At 44.2% G+C, this 13,564-nt stretch overlaps 3 protein-coding genes and 1 pseudogene across 6 annotated transcripts; 2 read left to right on the forward strand and 2 right to left on the reverse strand.

Annotated features, from left to right (window-relative positions):
- Positions 1 to 778: 778 nt before the first annotated feature.
- On the forward strand, positions 779 to 3,983 carry LOC109770043 (elongation factor 1-delta 1). Of its 4 annotated transcripts, none has more exons than XM_020328747.4 (8): positions 780 to 929; positions 1,935 to 2,049; positions 2,140 to 2,256; positions 2,354 to 2,432; positions 2,594 to 2,717; positions 3,018 to 3,131; positions 3,239 to 3,400; positions 3,780 to 3,983. In XM_020328747.4, coding segments are annotated over exons 2-8 (681 nt in total). In that variant the 5' UTR covers positions 780 to 929; positions 1,935 to 1,966; the 3' UTR covers positions 3,782 to 3,983. The 4 variants fall into 4 exon arrangements, with proteins under 4 accessions (XP_073364313.1, XP_020184336.1, XP_073364314.1 ...); XM_020328748.4 differs by having other exon boundaries at positions 782 to 929; positions 1,938 to 2,049; XM_073508212.1 differs by lacking the exon at positions 3,780 to 3,983 and having other exon boundaries at positions 779 to 929; positions 3,239 to 3,438.
- A 232-nt stretch (positions 3,984 to 4,215) lies between these two features.
- Positions 4,216 to 11,156, forward strand: LOC109770054 (uncharacterized; the record flags this gene model as incomplete). Its single annotated transcript, XM_020328761.3, has 2 exons — positions 4,216 to 4,361; positions 10,995 to 11,156. Coding segments are annotated over 2 exons (210 nt in total), but the record flags the coding sequence as incomplete, so codon positions are not given.
- A 31-nt stretch (positions 11,157 to 11,187) lies between these two features.
- LOC109770053 (glyceraldehyde-3-phosphate dehydrogenase 2, cytosolic-like) lies at positions 11,188 to 12,108 on the reverse strand (annotated as a pseudogene).
- On the reverse strand, positions 11,944 to 12,514 carry LOC141020608 (glyceraldehyde-3-phosphate dehydrogenase, cytosolic-like). The gene is made up of 3 exons (XM_073506928.1): positions 12,465 to 12,514; positions 12,193 to 12,348; positions 11,944 to 12,109 (listed from the first exon to the last, which is right to left on the reverse strand). Exons 1-3 carry the CDS (start codon positions 12,512 to 12,514, stop codon positions 11,944 to 11,946), a joined length of 372 nt encoding a protein of 123 aa, XP_073363029.1.
- Positions 12,515 to 13,564: the final 1,050 nt, after the last annotated feature.

A 13,564-nucleotide genomic window follows, 5' to 3' on the forward strand; every position in this document is an offset into this window, starting at 1 on the left:
TAAACCCTAGATACCCCGGTCCCTATATAAGCCGAAGGATTCTAGCTCGTAGGGTAGAGGATTAGACATTCACATACGATCTTGAAGTAGATCATCTTGTATTTTGTACTCCAACATAATCAATAAAACAAAAGCATGATGTAGGGTTTTACCTTTTCGTGAGGGCCCGAACCTGGGTAAACGTCGTCTCCCTTGTTCATCCTGCTATCATCTAACTAAGATCACCAGCTCAGGACCCCTACCCGAGATCTGCCAGATTTAACCCCGACACCCGCGACCAAGGGACCATCCACAAAATCTAGTAGCAACCTCCATTAAGCGCAATAGCCGCCAAAGAAGACGCCTCACCATCAACCTTCTCGTCCCTATCCTGAAGAATGAATCGCCGGGTGTTGTTTGAGGAACCCTAACACCGCTGTCTACCCTTGAGGAATTGGCCAAGGCCGGGCAGCGATCCAAAGATTGCCCCGAGATCAGCCCTAGCCAAAACCCGCAAGGACACGCCGGCGGCAGGGGAGATAAAACTCAACGACAACATAGTCGCCGGAGGAGAGAAACCCTATCGAGAGGGTACTTGCCCAGTTTTGAATGGAGAAGCTCCCCTAACCTCTATATTAACTTTTTTTTAGGGGAACCTCTATATTAACTAATCATGCGTCAACTGGGCCTGATCTCGGGCGCGCATATATGGGCCGGCCAGGTCGGGTTCGCACCAAGACAGCCTAGCAGGCCCACACGCCAGACGCAGATCTAGGGCAAAACTGCCCCGAAGCAAACGGCGACCGTGAGATGCAGATCAAACCGCAGGCACGCCACCACCCATCCCCCCGTTTTAAGGCCCCAAACCCTCTCGAATCCGCCCCCCTCCTGCGCCGTCCTCCTCCTCCTCCTCGCCTCCCCGCGGCCACACCTCGACTCGCTCCCTCGAGGTAACCACCCCATCCTCACCGATCCCTCCGCTTCTCCCCGTTGCGTAGATCAGCTCTTAGCTGTTCTCCATCTTCAGTTCTAGGCTACATCTTCGATCTCTTCGCGGTGAATCGCGTGATTTTAGTTTCGCTCTTTAAGTATCTTGTGGATGTGTGATGTTTTGGTCTTCGATCTGGAGGGGCTGTAGCTATTTGCTTAGATAGCGTGTGTTTCAGCAGATCTCGGTTATTGGCTACGGATGTTTTGTTGGTTATTGATGCTGTTTAGGGGTTTAGATCCGATGCGTTGTGTGTTCTGCTCGTGTCACATACTTCGCAGCAGGAAGAATAATTTGCGGCAAAGAGCATCTTGATCGTATTTGTTTTGTGGACATCCGTAGTATCTGTAATGGAAGATGAGAAATAGAATAAATTCTTGCCTTTTTTTTGCCTCAGTGAAGGTGAAGTTGGTAGTAAATCAGCGAACGTGCTCCTATCAAATGCCAACTGAATGGATTTGGCCTGTGTTGCTTGTCAGTTTACATGGTTGTTACCCCTATCTACCTAGTTGTTTTGAATGCGCCACATCCCTGCGCGTGATTTATCTTGAACATAATCATGTTGTGTCAATCAGTTATCTATCCGCGCACCTGCTGTGTGTACCATGTCAATTGCTTGCCATCCAAATTTATGCTTTTTGTGTTTTCAAACACAGATGTCTAGTGTTGATGCATGTTGTTTTGTCAGTATGATATCTCAGTGGTTTGTTCTTAGTTGTTTCTCTTCTGCCTAATTATGCAGCTGTTCTGCCGTGTCGATTTGATTAGATAGTTCTCTCCAAATCCTTTTTTCGTTGTTTGAAATCAGTAGCTTGTTTGCTTCCTGAGTTATGGGGGGGTCCTGTTACATAGATAGGATTAGGATCAGTAGCTTGTTTGCTTGTAAGCTGGCTTGTGGTTTTGTAGTTAAATTCCACAGTTTGTGTGCCAAAATCCACTGTTCTTACATCGTTCTCTTCTTTACCAGTAGAACATCTGTTCCATCCTTTTGAGGCTGAGATGGCGGCTACCTTCAATGTTAATGCTGAGGCAGGCCTTAAAAAGCTTGATGGCTACCTTCTGTCTCGCAGTTACATCTCTGGGTATGTGTTTCATACTTTCATGCCATGCTTGTTTACTGTAAATGGTTGTATTTGTGCCATCAGTCTTACCCTTTTAAATTTATTCTGTAGATACCAAGCTTCCAAGGATGACTTGGCTGTGTATTCAGAGTTCTCAGTTGCTCCACCATCAACTTGCACCAATGTTGCAAGGTGGTACAATCACATTGATGCACTCCTGAAGCTGAGGTATGCACTCAAATCTAATTTCAATTCAGAACAGCCTTACATTTCCTGTTGTCACACAAGTGATGCTAATTTATGTAAACAAACTATTCATGTTCAGTGGAGTTACTGCCCCTGGTCAAGGTGTGAAGGTTCTGTCATCAGTTGTCCCTGAAACCTCAACTACTGATGTTGCTGAGGTTGCAGTCATAACCCTTCTGCTCTGGACTAATCTAATGATTTCTTTTGCATAAGTGTGCCAACTGCCGAACTGGTTCTTGTGGCTGGTTGTTGTTGGGTATTTGTGTGGTTTAAATTTTCCAGTATCACAGTATAACATCATGTATCCTCTACTTTGCAGGCTCCTGCAGCTGATGATGACGATGACAGCGATGTTGACCTTTTTGGAGAGGAAACCGAGGAGGAGAAAAAGGCAGCTGAAGAGCGCGCTGCCAAAGCAAAGGCTTCTACCAAGAAGAAAGAATGTATGTTATCCTACATTCTCTGTATTTTATTGTCTCATTTATAGCTTTGCATTGAACTATATTGCGAAGCATGTCATTTAATATGTTCTAATATTGTATGGCTGAAGCAATTATTTTGTACCCTCAAAATTCATGACTGAGTATTAGTGAAGAATGCATGTTATTTTACACTGCACTTCATTGTTTCATCTATGTCTCTATGTGGCACTTTATTTATAAACATTGTTTTAAGCTACTGTTTGTGCTGTTAAACTTCAAAACTCAATTTTTGTACTAATTTGGTACTTTTGTTGTTGTCAGCTGGCAAGTCATCAGTTTTGCTTGATGTTAAGCCATGGGACGATGAGACCGACATGGTCAAGCTGGAGGAAGCTGTCCGAAGCATCAAGATGGAGGGCCTTCTGTGGGGTGCTTGTATGTCACTACTCTTGAATGTTTTTCTGCTGACGGTGGTACATTTTATTTTTCTGTCTGCACAATTTACTTGTTTTGTAATGTTGTGGGTTTGCCGTCCCTTGCAGCCAAGCTCATGCCCGTTGGATATGGCATCAAGAAGCTCCAGATTATGATGACCATCATTGATGACCTCGTCTCTGTCGACACTCTTATTGAAGACCATCTCTGCGTTGAACCAGCCAACGAGTACATCCAGAGCTGTGACATTGTTGCCTTCAACAAAATCTGTAAGTTTCTTCTGCCCGTTTAATTTCCTAGCCTAGCTGTGACGGTACTGGCTGTCCATTCTTCTGGAAGTCATACCACACCATTACTGTTTGTGGCTATTTCTGTCTCACCGGTACTGGCTTGTGCTCAGCTGGTCTAGATGCTACTCCCTCCCTCTGAAAAAGCTTGTCCCTCAAATCGATGTATCTAGCACCAAATTAGTGGTAGATACATCCATTTGAAGAACAAGCTTGGGACAAGCTTTTCCGGACAGAGGGAGTATGTTACGACGTCCAATCCTGGTCTCCATTTCATCTACCCAATCCACGTCTAGTTCTGTCTTGGACCTTTTGATTAAGAAGACTCAGCCCTAACTTTGGTAAACCTGTTTTACTGCAGAAATCTTCCTGAGGCAGGTGATGGCGGTGGGCGCACAATATATCTACAGTTTTCTGTTGCCGTGATGGTGTCGTAGCTAAAGCAAGCATAACATATCTGCCCTGTGAGGTTTTTGGACCTTAGATCGAGTTGATTCGTAGTATTACTACTGAGTGTTATTTGCTTCGTATGAAATGAGACAATGTGGTTGGATTCCTGTTGCTATTCTCTTCTGTCTGCCGTCTTCATCGGAGCTACTTGTGTGTACTCGCCTACTTTTCTCCCTTAGATGCCTGGACGCCGGAGCTGTTTTTTGGTTTGAATTACAAGCATGCCCCTGTGCCGTGTTCCCCAGCTCTCCCTGTGTACGTGTGGCTAGCTGGTGCTTGTAGTCACCAGTCTTCAGTCAGTTCCTGCTAACCTGTGGCCATGGAAATTTGAGGATTCAGCAAGTTGATTTCTACATAGAAGTATAATCTTAACTGCAAGAGCCATAGAAAGTGCCACTGACGTGTATCCCCACTCGTTGTCGTACCAGGAGACAAGCTTGACAAAGTTGTCGTTCAGAGCAATCCCGGCCTTGGCATCGAAGATGCTGGACCTGTTATGGGTGTTGAAATAAAACGAGAGAGACGGGAGACCGAGAAGTAAAAGTGAATCCTTATTATCATTGATGACATGTTACACATATATAGCCCTCGAAGGGCTGTCTCCGAAGGGACACGAAGCAACCGCCTCCTTTAGGAAAAGTAGGGATTAATAGGATTAATTAAATCTTAACACTCCCCCTAATCCATACTTGTTAGTGTAAGTATCGTCATCTTGAGAAGCTCCTCCAAAAATCCTGTGGGAAAAATATGAGGAGATATGTGTTCTATATGTCGCTAAAACTCCTTCAAACCCAGTGGGAAAAATAAGAAGAAAATGATGCAACATATAATGGTTATTGTCTCTTTTAACTCAATACGAGAAAACCCATAGAGTTTAGAGGACAATAAATATGTTGTATATACTTTCCTGAAAAACCCCGTTGGGGAAAATTGAAAGTATGACATATGATCTCATGTTGATATTATCTCATAAAAAACCTTTATGAGAACCTGTAAAGTAAACTCATGAAGGGAAAAAGAGTATAATATGATGCATTGAACAGGAACAATTCAGGAAGATACTCCCCCTGATTCTTGCAAAATTCGAAGCCGTCACATACCAAAACGTAGAAGTTGGTAGAGACCCGCTGAACAAATCAGTCGCATGATTTGACTTGCAAGATATGCAATATAGTGATATTGCTTATTATGTAACCTGTTTGCATCCGGGCAACACAAGAAACATTATCATTGAGATAATGGTTGGTGAATGTAGCCATGAGGTCTGATTTGAAGACTCTTCATGAGAGGGCTACCACACCTAGTAGGAACACTAGACTTGTCTACGATCTGACATAGTGGGGATCTAATCGATGTATCCAATGATATTGGTGTTCAGATTTCTCCGAAACTGAAAAACTAGGACAAGATGTTTCATGTCTTGGAGATATCGAAAGATATTCTTGAGTACCAACCAATTGTGTTTGGTGGATCCAATGGCATTATGGAACGTTAAGTCCCAATATCTCATTTCCATCATCTCTTGGTCTAATAGATCTTTCTCTACGTCTAGAGAATGAACTACCATGAGAGTTATGGATAGATAAGATTTGTCCACAATGAATTTCTCCAATATATTTTGGATATAGACAACATAGTATACCATAATGTACGAATGAAGGTGCTCAAGTTGTAGTAACGAGCGGTATTTTGATTTACCCAAATCCTTCATTTTAAAGTCCGTCACTTAGATGATTACATGTGTCGTCATTGCATACACACAACATATGGATAATCATCATTGTAGGAGTAATCCTTGTGCATAAGGATCTCACTACATCGGTTGTACCATATGTACCGACAACAATAAGCCGTATGGTGGCTTACCGATTTTACACAATGTATGTTGCATTTTGTATTTCGACTCAGAATTGAGATTCCATCAGAAATCAATCATGTATGTCTGAATCTAGTGATCCACATGGATATGTGATCACTACATCTATCAACTGCAGAGATAGATGATTTCATACTGCCAATGGTATAAGTTATCAGAAAGAGATTCCACCTCTGGAGAATAGTTGGGTATCTGCGTGAACCCTTGTGCTACAATACTTGCTCTTTGTTTCACCACCTCGTTGTTCTCAATTCTGTTTCTAGAAGAAAACTGGTGTAGGTATTTCTTATGAATACCTTCCCATTATTGAGCAAGATCATTTCTATCTAGATTATACTCTTTGCTTGAGTTCAGTCCGAGTGTTGTTCACACTTTGCCATGGCCATGGTCTTTGGACCTGAATCATGTGAAAGGTTTTGCAATCTAGTTGAGAAATGTATGTCGACAATTGTAGACTTTCGATTATTTGATTCTCCAGAATCTATATATCAATATAGAGTTGATGGAAATATCGTTACCCATGGTGACTGCTCGCGATTTCCCAATGCGATTGAGTCGGGTATTCCGATGTCCCGGCCATTGTGTGCACTATGACCTGGGTTGGTGGAGGTTTCCCATCCACTGGGTGTATACTACCCATTAGGTGTCTGTCAACGTGAAGTTGACTTGCATTTACTGATTCACAGGTCTTGATATCCTTGCTTGCGAGAAGCTGAATCCTGATGTACTTTTGCCATACATCTCCCCCTGTTGCTTTGAATGGGGAGTGGAGTGGATCTTTGTTGGTACCTCCACTCTTTCAGGCATACTTATGCAGGATTTGTAGGATTGTGTGACACCTTTATAGTCAGTAAATGAATCTGGCAGGTTATGCAATGTGTTGCAAACCTTCTGAACGCATGGTTCAGCTCTTTGAGTACGTGGATTTGAGGCAGAAATGTGTTGAACATTCCACTAATTTCCTGGCATTCTTTATGGTACTTGAAATCTCCCCCTAATGCCTGGAAATATTCCTCATGAATCAGCATACTGGCCTTGAATAACTCCCCAAGCGAGGGGCTTGAGGTATTGACGGAAATACAGTTATTCCTCACATAGATCCCAACTATATGTTGAGGGGCCAATGATGTATGTCGGGTGGTGATATCGGTATACAACCGAATTACCGCAGATGGGAAATACTTGGTAGATTTCCACGTATCAAACATATAGAGGGGAATAATAGTATGCAGTTTGGTCATGAACGTGTAAAACTGCATGACTCCAACATAAAGTTGGTAAGTTGCAATTCCAAAGTAAAGATAATGCAATGAGCTTAACTCTTTGGATAAAGGATTCTACCAAGCCATTTTGAGTCTAGACATTAGGATAAATTGCTAAACTTCAATCCGAGCGCCATAGAGAAGGCATGAGGAGAATTCTGCAATATTATCCATTCGATTTGCTTGAAATCGATGTCAGGATAATGAGCCAATGGTTTCGTGTGAATAAAGCACACACTTGACCATCATGTAGATATGTCTTTTAGAACCATGGAATACCTGAATAGTCTAGTCAATGGATGGGAAGAGCCACTTACCTCAACTTGATGCATTCAAGGAGTCTGAGTGGTTCAGCGTAGACTTTAAGGTGTGCGAGCCTTAAAATTAGCTTCTCTATGTCACTTGTAGTGCACATAAAATCCAAATGTTGTTAGAATTTAGCATCATAATAATCATAAACTATTGGAATCGCTGATAGTTTCGGTTTCAACCCAGTGCCTCGATGACCAAGGCGAGTATGCCAAGTGTGTCATGTACAAGACACTCTAGAAAACTATCTCGTATGCAACATGTGCTACGGGTTGTGTTGTATGTGTAGTACAATCCAGATGACACACAGAGAATGTGCTTGCCATATCCGTTGCATATGGTAAAGAGAAGTTATTTCTCTTTGTTGTCATCATAAGTTTCGCTATCAAAACTATTTTGACGGATACCTCCATAGTTTAGTAGGGTATGAGTAAAACCTGGGAAGCAATAAAGCATCTCGACATTACTCGAGTACCCACAGGGATAGTAAATACGACTCGAGTTGAGCCAACAAATACCTCATCGCGTCTAGCGATTTTAAAATATCTCCTTTCTCTCAATGAGAGTGGAAACATTGGACTTCCCTGAGTATAGAGTTTGTGGTGCATATGTCCACAAGGCACATATCATTTTTCATCGGATTGACTCCCGTAGAAATCTATATATAGATATGAAGATTCTCGATATGAAAATCACTGTCGGATATATAGAATACATACAGATGTATTTGTACCAAAGTGCTGATACAATATATTGTGATATACAATATATGATGACAACAATACTTATGTTGTTGTTACAACATCGTAAATGGACATTAATTATATTGACCACTCATGAGATTGAAAGACTATTCATAGTCTCCAAACATGTTGGTTGAGGCATATTCAACCATCACATTCTCTGTACCCATAGGGTCCGTCACAGCTGGTGATGTCGGATTGAAGGTTGAAGTAAGATTCAAACCTTTTCCCTTGAGGTTCATTGTATCCCAGGAATTGCTGATACAGAATAACCAGATGTTGAGATCTGAATCTAATGCCTTATGATATATAAGACACCATTTTTCTGTTAGCCGTGTGATCCTGACTAAGGGTGAATATAGGATTGCACACATTATCCCACGAGACACAAGAGCAATCATGATGTCCATGGCCCAGATAAGGCAGCGGTGGCCATTGAGGGCGAATGCCTCAAACTCTATAGCCATATGTTACCTCTATGGGTAAACCAGAGATAATTAATTTACAACCAGTAAATTAAAGACCATCATGGTTGATGTTGTAATTAACTTAGCAAAATCGATGGATATTTCAAGAAATTATCTTGAACCATTAGTGTGAACTTCAAATAAGCATGACACCTTGTAGATACTCCCCAAAATAAATTTCGGGGTCCATCTCTCAGCACTAGAGAGTATAATCTGATGAAATCAGTAGATACTCGTATTTCTAGTACCCTATGTCATAACTTAATAAAATGCATGGGAGAGCACAATGTTGAGCAATCATAATGTCAAATATGACGAAATGTTGACTTTAACAGTAGTCATTGATAATCTGCGAAGGCAGTAGATCTATATGACTACCTTGTGATCCCAACACATCAATTTGAAGACTCACTAAGAATTTTGCATATCAATTCTTGAATTGATTTGTATTTGCAAGAAACTAAAATAAGTCTCAATTGCAAATAGTTGATGTATAATTTTAACATGTAGAACATGGAAATATATTACATCATAGATAGATTCTGGAATACATATGGTACTCAACAGAAAAACACTACTAATATAGTGAATAGTAATGATGTTGCAAACTTGATCCTCAAGTGATAAACTTGAATTGTATAGATCTCAAATTAAATGAGATCTTGTATCAAATTGCAAGATAATTCAGCAAAGTGAATTAATATTTTGCGAGAGAAAATTGATCTCAACCGCAATTATTTTACGAGAAAAAATTCTCAATCGCAAATCAATATTGTTGTGCGAGAAAACTTAATTTCAATCGCAATGCAGAACATATTATAGGAATTGCTAGAGAGCAAATATGTTGAACATGTCCCATTTTCACAGAGTATATCTGAAATCATCATTTACATATTGTAAATGTGATATGGAGAGATCAACCTTCAATGTAAATTTGTAGTACAGCGAGTGTCCGTTGGATGCCACAACAGTCACCGCGCCATGCTACGTCCTCCGGCCATGGGCCCCGCGCGCCGGTGGGTGCTGCCGCCGTCCATGGGGGCATGTGCGCATGTCCGGCCGCTGGCTTCCGGGCCGTGCCGGAAGACTGCCGGAATCCGTGGATGCGCGACCAAGAGCAGGGGCTGAGCAGGCATCGCTGCACCATGGGCCGCCATGGCGGCGTCTCAGTGCCGCCCGCAATTGGGGAAGCAGAGGTCGAGCCTGGCACGTCGAAACTGTAGGTGGCCGCGCTAAGCGCTGACGGGCTGGGAGCCCACGAGGTCATGCCGCCGCCGCGCTCGCGTGGCAAGCGCAGCGCCGTCGCGCAGGACGGAGCCGCTGGACCGCGGCGCCGGGTGTGCACCCCGCAACCGGTAGGAGGAGCGCCGCGTTGGTAGCCGGTCCAGGTCCGAGCCACCACGCATCAGCCGCCAAAAGAGAGGACGCCGTCAGGAGCGCGGGGAACACCGCTTGGCACCGTCGCGCTGCACGGGTGCGAGCCGAGGGCTGCGTTGGCCGCCGCTGCCGCTCTCAGACTGGACGCCGGCTGAGAGAATCCGTGGTCCGCGCACGGCATGGCGCCGTCGTTCCTTACTTTGGTTGACGCGGCCATGCACTGGAGGGCGTCGTACACCACCGAGCCCACTGGAGTGCGCTGTGTCCAAATCCGCTGATGCGCGGTGATCGCCGGCCGAAGGCTTCCACCATCAGGGGCTGGAATCGATTCCATGCCCATACCTGCCAAAGTCGTCGCCGGTATTTATGCCATCTCCGTTGAAGAATTCTCCCGATTCTTGCATGGGGTAGCAATCGGTGTCTCAATGTCCTCATCTCCATGAATTCATTCGCGATCCAGAACAGACGATTCATATGTGCATAAGATGAACAGAAGACACATGATTAGATCTATGATAATAATCACAAAAGACAACCAAGTTGGTTTCTTCAACTCAATTTCTTGCACGGATGCATGAGGGATGCATTCTCGTCTTTTCTGTGGTGCGCCGCTCTTGCCGTGAAGAAGGCAGTTACGGATGAGATCGCCGTGAGCGGCCGTCGCCACGGCTGGGTACCGCCGACGCAAGAGCCGCTCGTGGGAGAGGCCTCGCCGGGATAGCGACGGGACCGCCGCCGCCGATCTACGCGGATGCCAGACGAGGGGCGCTACTGCTCGTGTGAAGCCGATTGGATCGCTCTGCCGGGAGCATGCTGATAACGTGTTGAAATAAAACGAGAGAGACGGAAGACCGAGAAGTAAAAGTGAATCCTTGTTATCATTGATGACATGTTACACATATATAGCCCCCGAAGGGCTGTCTCCGAAGGGACACGAAGCAATCGCCTCCTTTAGGAAAAGTAGGGATTAATAGGATTAATTAAATCCTAACAATGGGTAAAGTGGCATCATTAGCCAAGTCAGATGAGTACTCACATAGGCAATCAAAATGCACCCATTAATAAAGAGTAGTAACATGGCTATTGTCAAAGCAATGGTAAACAACACCTGTTGTCACCCTGGAAGTCAGTGGAAACAAGGTCCTCATCAACGTAACCCAAAATGCCCTTGAGGTTTCCCTCAGAAAATCAGATCAGTACACATCAATACTGCTCATAGGTGGTATGTGGCCCAAATACCAAAACCAGAAACCATATGCGCATCGTAGCAAAGGAAATTGTTCCTGGTTGGTGGCGTTACTCACTTGATAGCAGTCTTAATCTGATCATAGGTTGCTGGCTTCGCAAGTCTAACAGTCAGATCAACAACAGAAACATCAACAGTGGGAACACGGAAGGCCATTCCAGTCAACTTTCCGTTAAGCTCTGGGAGCACCTTGCCAACAGCCTGCAGGAAATCAAACAGTTACAATTAAATGGTAATCCATCAAACAGATTATTATATTAAGATACAGTGTTCAATCAGATAACTGATGGTATAATAGAAGGCCAGCTGAATATACCTTTGCGGCACCAGTGCTGCTTGGAATGACCTCTCCAGTCCTTGCTGGAAGGACCATCAACAGTCTTCTGGGTTGCTGTAAATTCAAATTTCAGCCACACATAAGCATACTAGTCAAAGATAAAATATAAAATGTTGAAGAAAAAACCCAGTGTAATGCATTACCAGTCATGGCATGAACTGTGGTCATCAAACCCTCAATGATGCCAAACCTGTCATTGATAACCTGAAAGAAACAAATTATCAGCATACCATTCCCAATATTGGCGGTTGGTTTGAGCAGCACAAAACTGCAATGATAAGCACCTTAGCAAGAGGAGCAAGGCAGTTAGTGGTGCAGCTAGCGTTGGAGACAATGTCGATGTCAGACTTGTATTCCTTCTCATCGACACCACAGACAAACATGGGAGCATCCTTGCTGGGAGCAGAAATGATGACCTTCTTGGCACCACCCTGAAAGTGGTGACACAGAAAACTAATTTAGTACAGATATAAACAAGAAGAAAGGTTCAGGTACCATGAAATGGAAACTGTGAACGAATGTACCTTAATGTGAGCTGCAGCCTTGTCCTTGTCAGTGAAAACACCGGTGGACTCAACAACGTACTCAGCACCAGCAGCAGCCCATGGGATCTCCTCAGGGTTCCTATATCAGGACATTGTATGATCAGCCTGTATAGCTTTACATTGAAATCAACTGCATGGCCACAAAAATGAACGGTGACAAACCTGCAGCCAAGCACAGCAACCTCCTTCTCACCGAAGAGAAGGGTCTTGGGGTGGACGCAGAGTATATGGTCACGAGCACATATGCGCTCGATATCTTGTGCCTTCGCTAGCGCATGGGGATCTGGGCCAATTCCTAATACGGTTGGTTTTGAAGCCCTGGTAATTGCGCACTGTGCCAAAATACATATGTGTCAGGTGCTAGGAGTGGGCCAGCTGCTTGGCGGCCGTCTCCCGATGATGGGCTGAGCCGTGGCCCAGGTTCGTTGTTGTACCTCTGTTCCGTGGCTCGGATAAGATGCTTTCCGTCAAGATCGACAACCATCCTAAAAAAAGAGAGCGACAGCCTTGAAACGACTGCAGATCCAGACTCTTCTTCCCCAATGCGGCAGCCATTTTAGGTGACGAGGTAGAGAGGGAGGAAGTGGGAGAACGGGCGACCGACGCTTAATGGAGTTCCTCATGCATCCAATCCGTAGGTATGAGAGTGATTTTCCCCCAATTTGCGTGTGATCTGTAGAGTGGAGCACAGGGGACTGAGGTTTATTTGCTTTCTCTGCCATAGATCCACGCTGAGTGAGGAGGTAGGAGAGAGTCTGCTGCCGGAGTTTGCCGGCGGACGGTAACAGGCGAACGGTGGTGGTGCCGTTGCTGGAGGGCACGGGTGTGAGCGGCGATGGGCGGATCTGCGTGGCGTCTGCACCGGCGGCGACAAGCGGAGATGGGCGAATCTGCAACGTGGCTCAAGCGGCAACAGTGAGAAGGACAACTCGCCTCCGACTTCTGAGCTCTCCATAGGAAAGATAAATCCCCAGGCTCCTGGTTGGAATAAAAGGTGAGGGAACTGAATTTAAAATTTGATCTGTGCTATGAAGAATTTCACTAAACGTATTTCCAGGCTGTTTGTGGCCGTGCATTGTTGGTTGAATTCTTGGTGTGGCAGTAATCCATGGTCTGATTTGAATTAGTGTGAGGACCAAGGTTTTGGATTCCGAATGGACGAATTTTCTCGTGGTGGGGTGAGATTCTCGGTTACCACGGTTACCGAGAAATACTGAATATATTTCAGACGAAATTTATTTTTGAATTTTGAATTCAATTTTTTTTAGACTAGATATAGATAGCACTTAAACTGATCTTACAAAAAGAAGTGATAGTATCTCAGTGGAATGTCTATACGCTATAGGTAAAGAGGTCGCGAGTTTGACTCTTCCAAGCTACTTCTTTTTTTACGTAATTCAAAAAAATAGGCAAAAAATGTTGTGTAGAGATGGGGAATGGAACCTGCGTCGTCTAGGTGCAGTAAGTACACGGTTACCACCGCGCCGCAGCTTCGTTCGGTGATATTATTGAGATGCTCCCCTATTTCATCGTA

This window comes from Aegilops tauschii, chromosome 2 (genome assembly GCF_002575655.3).
Source record: "Aegilops tauschii subsp. strangulata cultivar AL8/78 chromosome 2, Aet v6.0, whole genome shotgun sequence".
NCBI classification, from domain to species: Eukaryota; Viridiplantae; Streptophyta; class Magnoliopsida; order Poales; family Poaceae; genus Aegilops; species Aegilops tauschii.

Bases quoted from the DNA above. Each gene is read 5' to 3' on its own strand.
- LOC109770043 (XM_073508212.1), top strand. From the start codon at position 1,967: ATGGCGGCTACCTTCAATGTTAATGCTGAGGCAGGCCTTAAAAAGCTT. The intron at 2,257-2,353 runs GTATGCACTCAA...ATTCATGTTCAG, and splicing joins GATGCACTCCTGAAGCTGAG to TGGAGTTACTGCCCCTGGTC. The intron at 2,433-2,593 runs GTTGCAGTCATA...TCTACTTTGCAG, and splicing joins CAACTACTGATGTTGCTGAG to GCTCCTGCAGCTGATGATGA.
- LOC141020608 (XM_073506928.1), bottom strand. From the start codon at position 12,514: ATGGTTGTCGATCTTGACGGAAAGCATCTTATCCGAGCCACGGAACAG. The intron at 12,349-12,464 runs GTACAACAACGA...CGCAATTACCAG, and splicing joins ATCCGAGCCACGGAACAGAG to GGCTTCAAAACCAACCGTAT. The intron at 12,110-12,192 runs GTTTGTCACCGT...GTCCTGATATAG, and splicing joins GTTGCTGTGCTTGGCTGCAG to GAACCCTGAGGAGATCCCAT.